The sequence below is a fragment of the Dipodomys merriami genome, unplaced genomic scaffold (assembly GCF_024711535.1).
Source record: "Dipodomys merriami isolate MVZ:Mamm:240054 unplaced genomic scaffold, mDipMer1.0.p SCAF_19, whole genome shotgun sequence".
In the NCBI taxonomy this organism is placed as follows: Eukaryota; Metazoa; Chordata; class Mammalia; order Rodentia; family Heteromyidae; genus Dipodomys; species Dipodomys merriami.
Genome location: NW_027203270.1, coordinates 6,244,388 through 6,261,963, shown reverse-complemented (window position 1 = coordinate 6,261,963; position 17,576 = coordinate 6,244,388). Strand labels below are relative to the sequence as shown.

The 17,576-nt window shown below is 39.0% G+C and overlaps 1 protein-coding gene across 13 annotated transcripts in view; it reads left to right on the top strand.

Annotated features, from left to right (window-relative positions):
• Positions 1 to 17,576, top strand: part of Bcas3 (BCAS3 microtubule associated cell migration factor) — a 525,475-nt gene that overhangs the window by 48,335 nt on the left and 459,564 nt on the right. For all 13 annotated transcript variants that reach the window (XM_070027089.1, XM_070027084.1, XM_070027086.1 and 10 more), the window contains exon 6: positions 9,485 to 9,566. In XM_070027089.1, coding sequence (XP_069883190.1) covers positions 9,485 to 9,566 — 82 coding nt within the window. The remainder of the gene's footprint in view (positions 1 to 9,484; positions 9,567 to 17,576) is intronic.

Genomic DNA, 17,576 nt, shown 5'->3' with positions numbered 1-17,576 from the left:
CATTTTTTGAATGTTGAACCGTATTTACATACCTGGTATAAATCTTGCATGTTATTTTTCTTTTTATTTTGTTGATGTGATTGTCTTGTATTATGACTTTTTTATTTTTTGACTGTTGAACCGTATTTACATATCTGGTATAAATCTTACTTGGTCTCCTCCCCCTCTTTTTTTTCTCTCTCTGTATATGTATGTGTATGTATATGTGTATGTGTATGTGTATGTGTGTGTGTGTATATATACATATATATATAATGCTGGTCCTGGGCTTAAATCCAGGAGTTTGAACTCAGAGCATGGGTGCTGTCTCATGAGCTTTTGTGCTAGAGGCTAGTGCCACTTGAGCCACACCTCCACTTCCAGCTTCCTTAGTAACTAGGATTACAGGTGTGAGCCACCAACCCTGGCTGGCTTGCTAATGCTTGCTGAGCATTTTTTCTTTTTTTTTTTGGATCCGGTCATGGGGCCTGAACTCTGGGCCTGGGTGCTGTCCCTCAGCTCTTCAGCTCAAGGCTAGCGCTCTACCACTTGAGCCACAGCGCCACTTCTGGCTTTTTTTTTTTGCTTATGTGGTGCTGAGGAATCGAACCCAGGGCCTCACGCATGCAAGGCAAGCACTCTACCACTGAGTCACCTTCCCAGCCCTTGCTGAGCATTTTTATATCTATGTTCATAGTAGTCCATAGTTTTTTAGTAAGGCTTTGTTTGTGATTTTATATTAAGGCAGTGTAAGCATCATAGAATCATATCTGATTCAATTTTATGGATGGATGCCTATTTAGATTATTGTCAGACCTGTGCATTGTGGCACCCCTATAAACCTGGAGGCAGAGGAGGGTGAACAGAGAGTTGGAAACTAGCCTAGGTTACATAATAAAAGGCTCAGGCCTGTAATCTTATCAATTCAGGAGGCTGAGATCTGAGGATCTCAGTTCAAAGCCAGCATGGGCAGGAACATCCCTGAGACTCTTATGTCCAATAAACCAGTAGAAAACAGGGAGTGGTGTTGTGGCTCAAGGGGTAGCGCACTCATCTTGAGCTGAAGAGCGGAGGGACATTGCCCAGGCCCAGAGTTCAAGCCCCACGACCAGCAAAAAAAAAAAAAAAAAAAAAATGGGAGAGGGAAATGGTTCTCAGATTCTCGTGTGAATTTTAGCAGATCATACCTTTCACAGAATTAATCTATTTCATGCAGGTTATCAAATGAGTGTACCTTTCTTCATTATTTCTTTCATGTCTATGTAGTCTTTAATGATTTTTTTCTGTTTTATTTATTAAATTGTATCTTCTCTCTCTTTGTCAACCTGTATAGAGTTTTAATAATTTTTTGCTTTTTTGTCCGATTTGAGCCACAGAGCCGCTTCTGGCTTTTTCTGCTTATGTCGTGCTGAGGAATAGAACACAGGCCCTCCTGCATGCAAGGCAAGCAAACTGAACCACCTTCCCAGCCTCAGTCTTAATAATTTTTAATAGTCCTGTGGAAAAACCAGCTTTTGGGCTCAGTGATTTTTTTTTCTATTAATGTCTTATTTTATTCCATTCTACTGTACTGTATGTTTGTTTGTTTCTGCTTAATTTTGTAAGATGGAATTTTAGATAGACTTTTAACTTGTTTTTTGCACTCTCTACCTCCTACCACAATGCTCCCCTTTCTCCATCTCCTGAGTAGTTGGGATGACAGGCATAAGCAACTGCACACATTTTTTTTTTAAATTTATCTCCCCCACTTCCCACACTCCTATCCCCTCTCAACCCTTGCTACCAAAGTTGTAAAGTTAATTTTTTTTTGGGGGGGGGTCCAGTCATGGGGCCTGAACTCTGGGCCTGGGTGCTGTCCCTTAGCTCTTCAGCTCAAGGCTAGTGCTCTACCACTTGAGCCACAGCACCACTTCCAGCTTTTTTCTTTTTGCTTATGTGGTCCTGAGGAATCGAACCCAGGGCCTCAGGCATGTAAGGCAAGTGCTCTACCACTGAGCCACCTTCCCAGCCCTTTTTGTTTGTTTTGATGTAGGAGTTTACTATGTTGCTTAAACTTGTGTCAGCCTCCTGAGTACTGGGACTTCAGATGTGTATTATAGTGCCTAGCTTAGAATCATGTTTCTGCAATGTATAATTCAACTGTATTTGTGTGTGCATGTGCGCATGCATGTGTGTGTGTGTGTGTGTGTGCGTGTGTGTGTGCGCGCGCACATGCGTGTGTGTTTGCATGCACGCACTGGTATTGGTGCTTGAACTCAGAGCTTGGGCACTGTCTCTGAATTTTTTTCTACTCAGTGCTAGTCTCTTATCACTTGAGTCATAGCTTTGTTTCTGGCTTTTTGGTAGTTAATTGGAGTCTCGTGGACTTTCTTGCCCAGACTGGCTTTCAATTGTGATCTTCAGATCTCTTCCTCCAGAGTAGCTAGTAGTAGTAGTACTAGTAGCCACTTGTACCCGGTTTTCAACTGTATCTATTTTTTGAGAAATTGAGGGATAACAGTTACATAAGTCAGGTAAAGAGGACATTTCTTTTTGTACAATGTTGCCCCTTCCCTTGCTCTCTCCCAGTCAACTTTATGTATGTATGTATATATGTATGTATGTATGTATGTATGTCGGTCATGGGGCTTGAACTCTGGGCCTGGGCACTGTCTCTCAGCTCTTTAGCTCAAGGCCAGTGCTCTACCATTTGAGCCACAGTGCCACTTCTGACCTTTTCTGCTTATGTGGTGCTGAGGAATCAAACCCAGGGCCTCATACATGCAAGGCAAGCACTCTACCAATGAGCCACCTTCTCAGCCTCAACTGTATTTTTTTTTTTTTTTTTTTTTTTTTTGGGGGTATGGTCAAGGGCCTGAACTCTGGGCCTGGGCGCTGTCCCTCAGCTCTTCAGCTCAAAGCTAGCACTCTACTACTTGAGCCATAATGCCACTTCCGGCTCTTTTTTTTCTGGTTATGTGGTGCTGAGGAATCGAACCCAGGGCCTCATGCATGCAAGGCAAGCGCTCTACCACTGAGCCACCTTCCCAGCCCCTCAACTATATATATTTTTTTATCCCAAGCAAAATTCTCTTGGATTTCAGTGTTTAAATTTCAGGGCTGAGGATATAACTAAGTGGTAGAGCAGTTGCTTAGTATATTCAATGCCCTAGGTTTTTTTCTCCAGCTCTTTACTCACCTTTGCATTCACATACAAATCAATTTTCATTATATGCAGTTTTCTACAACTGATATTGTGGTAATTTAACTAGTAAGTACAATAAAGAAAGAAAAGAAGTGAAGGTTCCTGTGGAATCAGATATCACCATATGACCCTCTAAAGAACTCTTGGTAGTACATTGAAAGAACACAGTAATTTTTCCATTTCAAAATTTTCCCCCAGTTTTTATGACTTTTTTTTGGAGACAGGATCTCTCTGTGCAGTCCCATCTGTCTTTGAACTTGTCATAGTCAGTGAATTGGAGGCATGCACCCACATTTGAATCTTCTTGACATCTTAGGAACCCCAAAGTGGAAACAACTCAGTCCTCTAATAGTAAAATGATTGAGAAATATTATTTTAATGCCCCCCCTCCCCAATTTGGTGTTGGCTTGAATCAAGGCCTGGATGCTGTCCCTGAACTTTTGCGAAGTACAGGCTAGTGTTGTACCATATCAGCAGCTACAAGTCTACTTTTGGCTTTTTGCTGGTTATTTAGTTAAGTCATTAATCTTCTGGACTTTGTTGTCCAGGTTGGGTTTGAACTGAAATCCTGAGATCTCAGCCTCCTAAGATTACAGGTCTGGCAATTTGTACTTTTTTTCGTCTTTCTAGTATTGAGGCTTAAACTTAGGGCTTATGTACTTTCTCTGAGTGTTTCTGCTCAACACTAATGCTTGAGCCTCACTCTACTCCTGGCTTTTTGGTAGCTAAATATAGATAAGAGTCTCACAGACTCCTTTCTGAACTGACCTAGAAGTGCCATCTTCAGATCTCAGTCTCTTGTAGCTAGGATTACTGGTGTGAGCAACTGCTACTGCTTAATTTGTGCAGTTTTAATGCTTAGTTACAGATTTTTCAATAAGATTTGCCAAAAATATTTTGCAAACTACAATCCTTGAATTTTAATGCTGTATATAGTTCATGGTGTGATTGAGCTTTATCTTTATTACTATTGGTATCAGGTTGAGATTTTATTTTTTAAGTCAGTCATGCATCAGCAATTTAGAAACAAGTTTGTTTCTTAGGGCTTGCTGACCTTCATTTGCTTTTGGAATTCTCTGAAAGCACTTATAGTTCTCCCAGAACTTTTCTGTATGTGTATTATTGTCTCGGCTGTTGCAATTTCCTTTTGCCATAGATTGAGTTGTGAGCTTCTAAACTTGTATTCCCCGCCTCCTTTTGGGTTTGGTATGTAATTTGCATATTTTCACCATGCGAAAGCTATTTTCTATGGTTGGAGAAGATTTTTTTCTACAGTGTGAACAAATCATTCTTTGTTCTCCTTATTGTGCTTCCAAACTGGTACGTCCGGTTTATGCCCCAAACAACAAAAGTCTGTCATCAGAAATTAAAATGCCAGCAAGAACAAAGGCAGAGACCATGCAGAGCTCTTGGAGAGGTTTCCTCTCTGTTTGCTCTTCTCCCCAAGTGACCACAATTGCCAGGAAGTTGGAATATTGCTTGGTATATTCCTGCTTTTTAGTTCTAGTTTTTGTTGTTATTGATGGCTTGAAAATGTTCACATAGCTCCTTATATTTCTTTTCAGGACCTATAAAGTCCTCCCCTAAGTTTCCTTGCTGTTTTTGAAGAGCTTTATTTAGGAATTTTGAAAGTCATTTTGAAAACTTAAGTTTAAAAAATTTTAATTTATCTCAGTATCAGAGATACTGAAATCAGGGTTTTACCACTTGAGCTACTCTGACAGCTTTCAAAAATGTTTGATATCTACTTGAAAGCCAAATTATCAGTGAACATACTGGATAAAAGTATTAGAGGCATTTTAGAATGGTAGCTGAAGCTGATCCTGTAAGGCTATCTATCTTCTCTGTGTCTTTTCTGAAATGTACAAAAGCTCTCTGTATGTACACAGATAGTACTATTGTGTTCTAACATGATATTCTAATGTAGAATTTTCATATCCGATTTAGAGATTTTTTCTTCTGGGAAGATTATTTGTGCCTCACATAAAATAGTTTACATGCTTCTGGATTCAATATGTTGTATAATTGTGATTTTAATATATTTACAAATATCTGTAAGCATATATAATGTCTCTTTCCCCTTTCTCCCTTCCTAGTCTATATGTTAGGATTCTAGGGAAGTAACTTAGAAGCAGTAAAGAATACACAAGGAATGTGAATTCTCATTTTTAATTATTTCCATTTTTTCTTATCTGTTGCTGTACATAAAGAAAAGGATTAGAATAGAAAGTAAAAATAAGAGTTTTTCGGTTTGTTTCAAAAGCTGTTTCCCTGGATTTTAGTGTGTTAAGATTTCTAAATGTTTTTCTATGTGAAATCAAGCTTTTGTGTATTTGTATAGTAATAAACTTTTTGTTGTATGTGAAGGCAAATTGAGTATAGAGGCTCAGTTAAATAGTTTCACTTTTTTTTTTTTTTTAACATTGAGTCTTTGACATAAAAGCAAAATGGCAGACATGTCACATGAAAAAAACAGTACAGGGCCATAGATTTTATATTCAAATACTCTAAAGCATTTCAAGTACAAATCTCAGCAATATTTTCCATTATTCTTAGGTAAAATTTCAATGTTGAAGTTTGTATACTGTCTTTTTATTTTTCATTTTCTTAATAAAAATGTTAGAAAAGACTATACTTACCTTTTGCCTAGTAAATACTTTATTAAAAAAAATATGATGTTTTAAAATGTTTATTTTTTCCAAAATTTTTATTTTTAGTCCAGTAAAATTCCAAACAGTAGGTATATGGAAATAGCAAATTAATGCTATTCAATAGATTACATTAGATTTTGCCCTTTTGTATATGTGAGTTCAGTAATGAAAGAGATAGTTATTTTTAGATTTTAGACAATGTACAGTTAGGGGCTGGGAAGGTGGCTCAGTGGTAGAGTGCTTGCCTTGCATGCATGAGGCCCTGGGCTCGATTCCTCAGCACCACATAAACAGAAAGAAAAAAGCCAGAAGTGGCACTGTGGCTCAAGTGGTAGAGTGCTAGCCTTGAGCTGAAGAGCTGAGGGACAGTGCCCAGGCCCAGAGTTCAGGCCCCACGACCGGAATCCCCCCCCCCCCAAAAAAAAAAAAGTACAGTTAATGCATTTGGCAGAAGATTGAACAACATAATTAATCATTTATGACTTTTCTAAAATTTAAACTATGTTAAAATGAACGAATGTATACTTAAGAGTGGTAGAATACAATGGCCATAAATGATTGCAGGTAAGTTCCTAGCTGCTGTTTAGTTTACAGCTTTTATGTTTCATTGATGATAGGTGGTGCTATTGTAACACAGTTGGTCCTGGCATTCCTCACATGTTCTTCATCCTAAGTGTACAGGAGGATTTGTTGTTGTAACCAATAAAGCACTTGTAATAATTGTCACAAGCAAAATGAGTATTTATAGAGAAGAAAACATTGTTTTCACCTATTAAATTCATATAGAAAAGAAGCTGAAAGATTAATGTGTATTTTTGTTGTTGTATACCACTCGTTGAGCAAGACTTAAAATATCTCAGTATCTTCTATTGAACTTTTTTTTTTTGGGGGGGGTCCAGTCGTGGGGCTTGAACTCTGGGCCTGGGCGCTGTCCCTCAGCTCTTCAGCTCAAGGCTAGCGCTCTACCACTTGAGCCACAGCACCACTTCTGGCTTTTTTTTTCCTGCTTATGTGGTGCTGAGGAATCGAACCCAGGGCCTCAGGCATGCAAGGCGAGCACTCTACCACTGAGCCACCTTCCCAGCCCTCTATTGAACTTTTTTAAAAATAATTTTTTATTGGGATTAAGTGATTACATAAATTTCAAAATATTGTGAGATAGTGATACAGTCACAAACACATTTTAACCTTCACAAGGCAAGTTGTCATTTACATGATCTATAATGTTTGTGAATTCTATGAGTTTTGACAATACAACTAATTTCTTCCACATTGAGTGATATGTACATTTCTTTCCTTTTGCTTAGTGTTCCCTCTTTTCCTCTCATTCCTCCCCCCTATTGCTGCCCTTGAGTTGCTTAGTTTGTTTTCATCAATGTCCAGTGCAGCTGATAGGCACCCCTCTGTTGTATATTTTTCTCTGTTTCCCTCTGATCCTGTGCCATCTTCCTAGCTTCCCTCACTATTGAATTTTTTTTTCAACCTTTATTGCATCTAAGTTCTTAGATTTTTTAAAAATTAGTTTTATAACATTGTTTTCTCTACTTTTTTTTTTTTTTCCGTTTGGTCATGGGGCTTGAACTCAAGACCTATGCACTATTCCCAAGCTTCTTTGCTCAAGGCTGGTGCCCTACCACTTTGAGCCCACAGCTACTTCCAGTTTTCTGGTAGTCTGGTGGTTAATTGAACATAAGAGTCTCATGGCCTTTCCTGCCTTGATTGGCTTTGGATTGTGGTCCTGAGATTGGAGCCTCCTGAGAGCTAGGATTACAAGTGTGAGCCACCAGTACCTTGCTTCTCTGATTTTTTTTTTTTTTTTTTTTTTGGGTCCAGTCGTGGGGCCTGAACTCTGGGCCTGGGCGCTGTCCCTCAGCTCTTCAGCTCAAGACTAGCGCTCCACCACTTGAGCCACTGCGCCACTTCCAGCTTTTTTTTTTTTAATGTGGTGCTGAGGAATCGAACCCAGGGCCTTATGCATGCAGAGCAAGTGCTCTACCACTGAGCCACCTTCCCAGCCCTTCTCTGATTTTTTTTTAATTTTTACTTTTTAAATATAATCCCTAAGTAGTTGTACAGAGGTGTTACCATTCAACAAATCACTTTATGAATGTAATGTGTGTTAATTGGTTGTTACCCTTTCATCATTCTTCCCCATCTCTCTCCACCTACCCCTCCACTCAAGTTTTTTTTTTTTTGGTGCCAGCCCTGGCATGAACTCAGTCTTGGTGCTATCTTTGTGCTTTTTTGCTTTAGGCTGGAACTTTACCACTTGAGCCACAGTTCTATTTCTGGCTTTTTTGGTGGTTAACTGTAGATAGTTTCATAGACTTTCCTGCCCAGACTGGGTTCCAACTGTGATCCTCAGATCTCAGTCTCCTGAATAACTAGGATTATAGGCAGTGGCTGGCTGCGTAGCTATTTTTTTTTGTTGTTGTTGTTGGTCATGGGGCTTGAACTCTGGGCTTAGGGGCTGTCCCTGAGAAATTCAGCTCAAGGCCAGCGCTCTAGCACTTGAGCCACAGCACCACTTCTGGTTTTCTAGTGGTTTATTGGAGATTAGAGTCTCACAGACTATAGTGCCTGGGTTAGCTTTGAACCATGATCCTCAGATCTCAGCCATCTGAATAGCTAGGATTACAGGCGTGAGCCACTAGTGCCTGGCCAGATAGTTCTTAAAACAAGTATTTCTAATAAATTCACCATAGGTGCTCTGAAATAGAAAGCTGTTGTGCAGGAACTGGGCATATTTCTATAGGTTAGTAAGGCAAAACTTATAGATTTACAGAACAGACTATTTTTCTTTTCTTCTCTCCTTCCTTCCTTCCTTCCTCCCTCCCTCCCTCCCTCCCTCCCTCCCTCCCTCCCTCCCTCCCTCCCTCCCTCCCTCCTTTCTTTCTTTCTTTCTTTCTTTCTTTCTTTCTTTCTTTCTTTCTTTCTTTCTTTCTTTCTTTCTTTCTTTCTTTCTTTCTTTCTTCCTTCCTTCCTTCCTTCCTTCCTTCCTTCCTTCCTTCCATTTGTGGGACCTGAACTCTGGGCCTGGGTGCTGTCCCTCAGCACTTCAGCTCAAGGCTAGTGCCCTACCACTTCCAGTTTTTTCTCTTTTTTTTTTTTTTGTCGGTCGTGGGGCTTGAACTCTGGGCTTGGGCGCTGTCCCTCAGCTCTTCAGCTCAAGGCGAGCGCTCTACCACTTGAGCTACAGCGCCACTTCCGGTTTTCTGGTGGTTTATTGGAGATAGGAGTCTCACGGTCTCTCCTGCCCGGGCTGGCTTTGAACCGCGATCCTCAGATCTCAGCTTCCTGAGTAGCTAGGATTACAGGCGTGAGCCACCAGCGCCCGGCTCAGTTTTTTCTCTTATATGGTACTGAGGAATCGAACCCAGGGCCTCATGCATACAAGGCAAGCACTCTACCACTGAGCCAACTTCCCAGCCCCAGAATATTTTTCCAAGTGTATACCAAGTTTGGGCTCTAAAATTTTTCTAAACATGTAGGATAATTTAGGATATCAATAAGTTCAAAAGATATAATCAGCCTAAAATGAGTACGGCTATATGTATATATGTGAGGCATATTATGCATGAATATTGTAGACATATTATGATAAAATTCAGGAGTCTTGTTTTTTTATTCTATATTTAATTGTTTTTTTTTTTTATCTTCTTTTATACAGATTAGTGGTGAAGCACAGGAACTATACTCTGTTCGCCGTGGCCCAGTTCGAGCAGCTAGAATTTTGCCTGCTCCACAGTTTGGTGAGTGTACCCCTTAAAAAAAAAACAACGAACAAACCAAAGCATGCATTTTTGTTGATCTAGGACTATAGACAGCAAGAATGATAACTAAAGTCTGTTTTTCTCCAAGTGTCCATTCTCTTTATGCTCCTCCCTCCAAGATAAACTTTTATTTTTGTCAGTTGAGATGGAAATAGGTAATCTTAACCAATTCAATATGGCTATTCACTTTCTGCTGTGGTTTTGATTTATCTTCATCCTCTTTGATCTCAGGTTAGCCTCTACCTTTGCTAGCTCTTTCTTGAAGTCCTCTTCTCTCTTGGTTTTCATGGCATCGTTCTTCCCAGATCACTTCTTTGCTCACTGTACTGTCTTTGTTATGCTTCTGGCTTAATTTTCTTCCCTGGGTATTCCCCAAGTCTCTGTTCACATGCCTTTGCCCTTCTTCTCAGTTATACTCACTGCTTTGGAGAGCTTGGTTTTCACCATTATCTAGGTTACAGATGACTTTATCTAGCTATGTCTCTTTCTACTGTGTCAGAATTGGTCTTCTGGGCTCTTAACAACTTGGATTTAATGTGAAAACAGTGTTGTGTTTACATAATATGTATGATTTTATACTTACATAGAAAGTTAAAATGTATGGTTATGTCAAATCTGCTATTTGAATGACTAAATAGCAGCTATGAAAGGCTGTATTTTCTTATTAACATATATCCTGTGTTTACTCAGAAATGTCTTGCATGCTCAAAAACATAATCATGTCAATCATGTTTGGACAGCACAAGGTCTTTTTACAAAGAGGATATTAAAATAATTTAATTGTATTATTTTAACAGATTATCCTGAAGTGAAAAACCTCCTAAGACTTGGTTATAACAATTAATTCTCTAAAATTTAAACTGGTAAAAATGATGTTTGCTAAATCTTAAGGAAAATGTGGTTGTGCAAATGTAATTTTAGGGATTAATTTAATAATTAAATCAGCTTAAAATGAAATGGAAAGGGAAGAGGCATAATACATCAACAAAGTCCCGCAGTCATGGGATTTTCTCCCTTGTAGTGTCTTTGATATATGTAGACTTAGGTTCTGTACCTGTCTTTCTTATTCAGTCTTTCTTAGCCTGTCTTCCCCAACCTTACAGTCATGTTCTCTTCCTTGTCCTCTCTGTGTTGCATTTGCATTTTCGTGAAATAATTTGATAAAGAAGATTCTAGATATCTTCAGATTTTTGTTTTTTTGAATAATTAGCCTTACTTTTGGTTGACTGGCATCAAGAATTTTAGTACTGAAGGACTCTAATCTGTGTTTGTTTCTTTTGTATCTAACTCTCAGAGGCGGATTATTCCTTTTATTTTCTTCATAAAGTTCTTTTGTGTGTAAAATATTATGTTCAACTTTATTTTGGTATGTCATACAGGTGGAGGGTGTCATTGTTACATGCCACACAGTTTTTGTTTTTTTTTTGGTAATGAGACTTGAACTTCACTGGGCCTGGGTGCTGTCCCTGAGCTGTTCAGATCTTCTTGGGCTGGGAAGGTGGCTCAGTGGTAGAGCGCTTGCCTTGCATGCATGAGGCCCTGGGTTTGATTCCTCAACACCATATAAGCAAAAAGAAAAAAACCTGGAAGTGGCGCTGTGGCTCAACTAGTAGAGTGTTAGACTTGAGCTGAAGAGCTGAGGGACAGCGCCCAGGCCCAGAGTTCAGGCCCCACAACCGGACCCAAAAAAAAAAAAAAAAAGAAATATTCAATAAATTATCAAGTTATGTGATTTCATTTAAAAGTCACTTTACTTTCCTATGTAAAATATATTTCTTCCACTATAATACTCATCTTCTATGAATACTATAGATTTGAAGCATAATTTCATATGGCTCAATGATCTGAGTTTTTAAAAATATTAGAAATTTAATTCCATTTGGTTAATTTTTAAGATTTGTATTTATTAAATATACATGCTGTAACGATGCTGTGAAAATTTGTAATAGAAAATAGAAATAATGATAGTCTATGGCTCTTTTATCCATTGTGTTGTATTTCTTCATTTTTGTAGAAGTCCTTAAAGAAGTCTTGAATAAGACCTACCTAAGAGAGATCTTGTCTTTCTGAAGATAGCATTATTCTCCCCTAATCTTTGATAATTTGGCTGAGTAATAGCTATTTGTTTCCAATCAAGTTGCTTCATAATTTTGAAGGTATTGGCCTAGTCTTATGTGTAAGAGTCTACAGCACTTTGACATCTTTTTCTTCATATGTATCTTGTTATTCTTTCTGGTTGCCCATAGAATATTGGCTTTGTTACTCAGGTTTAGGAACTTTGCAATGTTGTCTTTTTAAATTTTAGTTTAAAAACATTTATTTTTATGGTACAGAAGGGTTACAATTACATAAGTCAGGAACGGGTACATTTTTTTTTTGTTTGTTTGTTTTTTTGGGTCCGGTCATGGGGCCTGAACTCTGGGCCTGGGCGCTGTCCCTCAGCTCTTCAGGTCAAGGCTAGCGCTCTACCACTTGAGCCACAACGCCACTTCCGGCTTTTTTCTTTTTGCTTATGTGGTGCTGAGGAATCGAACCCAGGGCCTCAGGTATGCAAGGCAAGTGCTCTACCACTGACCCACCTTCCCAGCCCCACGGGTACATTTCTTTATGAACAGTGTCATGTCTTCCCTCATATTCTCTCTGTTTTTCCTCCTGGACCCTCACCCCCACAAGTTGTGCAATTAATTTTCAACATAGTTCACCTGTATTGCATTTGTTCACCCTTTGTCTCACCATTCCTCCTCCTCCTCCTCTTCCTCCTCCTCTTCCTCCTCTCCTTCCTCCTCCTCCTCCTCCTCCTCCTTTTTTGTCAGTCATGGGGCTTGAACTCTGGGACTGGGCACTGTCTCTGAGCTCTTCGGCTCAAGGTAAGCACTCTACCACTTGAGCCAAAGCACCACTTTCAGCTTTTTCCAGTTTATATGATGCTGAGGAATTGAATGAACCCAGGGCCTCATGCATGCAATGCAAGCACTCTATCCCTGATCCACCTTCCCAGCCCTTGTCTTACCATTTCTATGCTCCCCCTTACTCTCCCCAAAACAGATAAACTTTCACACAACATAGAAAGTATAGAAATAAAAAATAGCAACAAAGGAGAAAAAAACAAAAAAACCAAAAGCAAAACCAAAAGCAACATAACAAAAAGAGCCTCTTGTTTCCTTTGTTTGGAGTTCGTTTCAATAAATTTCATTTCATATGATCGTATGCACAAAGCTATTGAGACTTTGTGATCCTCTCTTAAGAATATCCTCTGGTAGGGCTGGGAAGTTGGCTCAATGGTAATAGCGCTTGCCTTGCATGCCTGAGGCCCTGGGTTTGATTCCTCAGCACCACATAAGCAAAAAGCCGGAAGTGGCGGTTTGGCTCAAGTGGTAGGGCACTAGCCTTGAGCTGAAGAGCTGAGGGACAGTGCTCAGGCCCAGAGTTCAGGCCCCACAACCGGACCAAAAAAAAGAATATCCTCTGGTGTCACTGTGTGAATGTCTAGAGTCCTGTATAATTTATCATGTCCAAGTTTTTGTCTTTTATCGTCCATTGTGTTTACTTGTAGATTTATAGGTGCATTGTAATTGCCCGAAATGAGGGAAACCATGCCGCCCATCTTTCTTTGGGTCTGGCTTATTTCGCTTAATATAATTTTTTCTATGTCTTTCCATTTACTTAGGAGTGGTGTAATTTTTTTTTCTGACAGAAGTTGCTTTCAGTCTTAATCTTCTCATTGTTGACATACAGAAAAGCTACTGACTTTGTTTTTTGTTTTTGTCAGTTGAGGGACCTGGGTGATGTCCCTGAGCTCTTCAGGTCAATGCTAGTGTGCTACCACTTGAGCCACAGTGCCCAGTGGTTTTCTGATGGTTAATTGGAGATAAAAGAGTGTCTCGGACTTGGACTTTCTTGCCCAGGCTGACTTAGAACTTGGATCCTCAGATCTCAGCCTCCTGAGTAGCTAGGATTATAGGCGTGAGCTACCTGTGTCCGGCAAGCTACTGATTTTTGTGGGTTAATTTTATACCTTGCTACTTTACCAAAGTTTTGGATCAACTCAAGTAAATTTGGTAAAGAATCTATGGGGTTCTTTAAATGTATTGTCAGGTCATCTGCAAAGATGGGTAGTTTTACTACTTCTTTCTCTTTTTGGAACCCCTTTATGTTTTTTTCTTTCTTTATTTGCCTTATTTGTTTATACCTTGTCCTTTGTCCATTCATTGTGGATGTACAAGTCATGGTACAGTTGGAAAATGTGCTCAATTCATATTCATGATTCTTTCTTCCTTTCTTTCTTTTTCTTTTGGGTCTGGTCGTGGGCCTGAACTCTGGGCCTGGGCGCTGTCCCTCAGCTCTTCAGCTCAAGGCTAGCACTCCAACACTTGAGGCACAGCGCTACTTTCAGCTTTTTTTCCTTTTTGCTTATGTGGTGCTGAGGAATCGAACCCAGGGCCTCATGCATGCAAGGCAAGCACTCTACCAATGAGCCACCTTCCCAGCCCTCATGATTTTTTCTATGTTGTCTTTGTTCTCTCTATAATTCATATTGAGTTTTATGCTTTTTTGCACTGGTTTATTAAAAAACAACAAGCTGTTTGCTGGTAGCTCACAACATAATCCTAGCTACTCATGGATCTTTTTTGCTAATACTGGGGGCTAAAACTCAGGGTCAGGGTAGTGTTTCATAGCATTTTTGCTCAAGATTGACACTCTACCATTTGAACTGCAGATCACTTTCAGTTTTTTGGAGATAAAATGTTGGGGACTTTTCTGCCCAGGTTGCCTTTGTACTGAGATTCTCAGGTCTCTGCTTCCAGAGTAACTTGGATTATAGGCATGAACCACCAATTGGTGCAGTTCATCTTGGTCATTGTCACCCTTTTTTTTATCACTCTTTCCCATCTGTTCCTACCGTACCCTAAATCTTTATTCTTAATTTAAGTCCTATTTTTCTGCTTTGTATGCCTTGAAAGTTTTCTGTGAATGCCATACATTTTGTATTTTATATTGCTTTGTGCTGTTTGCATTCCTTTAAGTGTTTTTTTCCAGTCCTTTAAGTGTTTTCCTTTGACACCTTTAAATTGCTTGACAGAACTTTGATTATTGAAGCACTTACTTTGATTCTTTGTTCCATATATGTTGAATGGTTGGTAGTCTATAATAAGTATCTTCAGATACTTCTGCCTAGATCATTAAATATGATAGGGTATGATAGCCAGTAGCTCATACCTGTAATCCTAGCTACTCAAGAGGCTAGATCAGAGGTTCGAAGCCTGCCCAGGCAAGAGTGGAGCTCCAGAAGAGGAGCTGTGGCTCAAGTGGTAGAGTGTTAGCCTTGAGCACAAATACTCAGGGATAGTTCCCAGGCCTTGAGTTCAAGTCCCAAGAATGGCAAAAACCCAAAACAACTACAAAAAACCAAAAACAGTTATTGACAATATTTCAGTGAATGGACAGCAAGTTATGGCATTCATAGAACTCAATATTATTCTCCCTTGACTTAAGAATCGTTGTCTTGGATGCTTGTTTTTCAGATGTCAGTCAACTCTATTTTTATTAATTTTGTCTGTCTGACAAGTTTTTTGGCAGAAAGGAAAGTTTGTTCTATGTTAACCCATATGGCTGGATGCAGGAGTTCAGTATTTGGTTTACTTTCATGTTTTGGTTAATTTTCCTTTTGTTTCTTAGGAAAGCGCCTGACATACAGTATAAAACCAAAGTTTTGTATATAAATAATGTAAATACAATTGGAATTAGACTTTATTTATGGTACAGTTTTATGGCTTTGGACCTTTTGGGAGATGTTAGTTTTTTATTTTTTTTGAAAATTTTGCATTCATTGTGGCTCTCTGTCTTTGCTGGTAGATGTTAGCAAAAGAAAATGATAGAAATACCAAGGGATTCCTTTTTTTCCTTTGATCTAATGAATAGGTAATGGAATCTTTAACTTTCTCTCCTCTCTTAACTATTATCAGGGGACCTCTATGATTCTTGTGTTTCAGAGGATGGCATCCCCCCATCCCCCTATGCTTTTAGTCTCAAAAACAAGAGCTGCAGGCCTTCATTTTTATAATTAATACTAGCTTCATTGAATTTCTTTTCCTCTTGCTTCTTTTATTTTTCACTTTATACAGATATGCTTATTTGGGGAATCTATTGGAATTCCAATTTAATTTCAGTCATGTAACTTTACCAAGCAATATAGTTAGTAGCAACAGGATACATTATCTTATAAACCTAATTTGAAAAGAGGAAACAAAAACTCTGTGTGTGTGTATGTGTAAGTACTAGATGTAGCTTGGTTACTACCTGATATAAAAGATAACAGGATTTAGGATGTGTGATCAGTCTATGTAAATAAGTGGAAATTATTTGGAGTATATATTGCTAGGGATCATGGGTTTATAAGTGCCTATTATCTTACTACAATATGAATATGAGTTCCATGCACTTACTATTGAAGAGAAACTACTCTTAAGGTTATTAATGGTGTAAAGTTGTATATTCAGTGCTAAAGGTATAGAAGAGGAAGATTTAAGCCTTTGTAGGATTTGAGATTCATATGTGACTTACATAGGCTGAGGAGTATAGCTCAAGGTGAGAGGATCTGCTTAGCAAGCACACAAGGCCCTGAGTTCAAAACTAATTACTGACAAAAAGAAAAAAAAAGGAGTGGATTATAAATTAGAAATAAAGTATTGAGTCAAGTTTAGAAGGAGTCATTTTCTTTGTTTCTTTGTGCCCTGTGTAACTTTGTTTAATGTACAGTGTTTGTTGTTATTTTATTATTTTAGTGCTTGTGTTTGAATGCAAGGTCTCCGGGTACATCCCTATCCATGCTAATATTTTAAATTCAGTAATATTTATTCAGTTTTTATTTATTTATTTAGTTTGGTTGTGAGGGCCTGGGCTCTGTCCCTGAGCTCTTTTGCTCAAGGCTAGAACCCTACCACTTTGAACCATAGCTCCATTTCTGTTTTTGAGTGGTTAATTGGAGATAAGAGTCTCAAAGGGACTTTTCTGCTCTGGCTGGCTTTGAACCATTATCTTAAGATCTCAGGCTCCTGAGTGGCTAGGATTGTAGACTTGAGTCCAACATGCTATATTTATTGTTTTTATTTTGAATTTCACAATGTCGAGGATCCAGCCTCAGGCCACATTGAAAGTGCTCTCTCACTGACCTATATTCCCAGCCCATTTCAGTATTATTAAGACAATCCTTTGTGTGCGCATGTATGGGTGCTTGTGTGTGTATGTTTTTTCTAACAAGAATCACTTTGTATATAGAGCTACTATCTACTTGTGAGTATTTTTACTCTTTGTTTTGAGAAAGCATTGTCTTTAGTCATCTGACATGATTTCATGTTAGTCATCTAAAGTTTACACATTTACACATGTTGTCAAATTTAAGGGGTCTTTTCCATTTACCTTGTAGAATTATTTTTAGGACCAAAGTACTTCATAGTTTGTAATTTTCATTCATAAAGAAGCTAAAATCAGCAAATGTCAATAAGGGGAACTCTACCTCTTGGCAGAGAAAGGAAATGTCTCAAGAATTCATGGTGTTTTACCAACTTTAGTTCTATCCCCTTCCCTCACTCTGCTAGAAAACAAAAACATTGCTAGCCAAGTACTGGTAGCTAATGTCTATAATACTAGATACTCAAAAGACTGAGATCTGAGGACTGTGGTTTAAGGTCAGCCCAGTCAGGAAAGTCCTTGAGACTTTTTTTTTTTTTTGGTCATTCATAGGACCTGAACTCTGGACCTGGTCTCTGTCCCTCACCTCTTAAGCTCACCGCTAGTGTTCTTCCACTTGAGCCACAGAGCCACAGAACCACTTCCGGCTTTTTCTGTTTATGTGGTGCTCCTCAGCACTCGAGCCCATGGCCTCATGCATGCAAGGCAAGCACTGTACCACTGAGCTACCTTCCAGTCCACCTTGAGACTATTTTTTTTTTTATGCCGGTCGTGGACCCGAACTCTGGGCCTAGGCGCTGC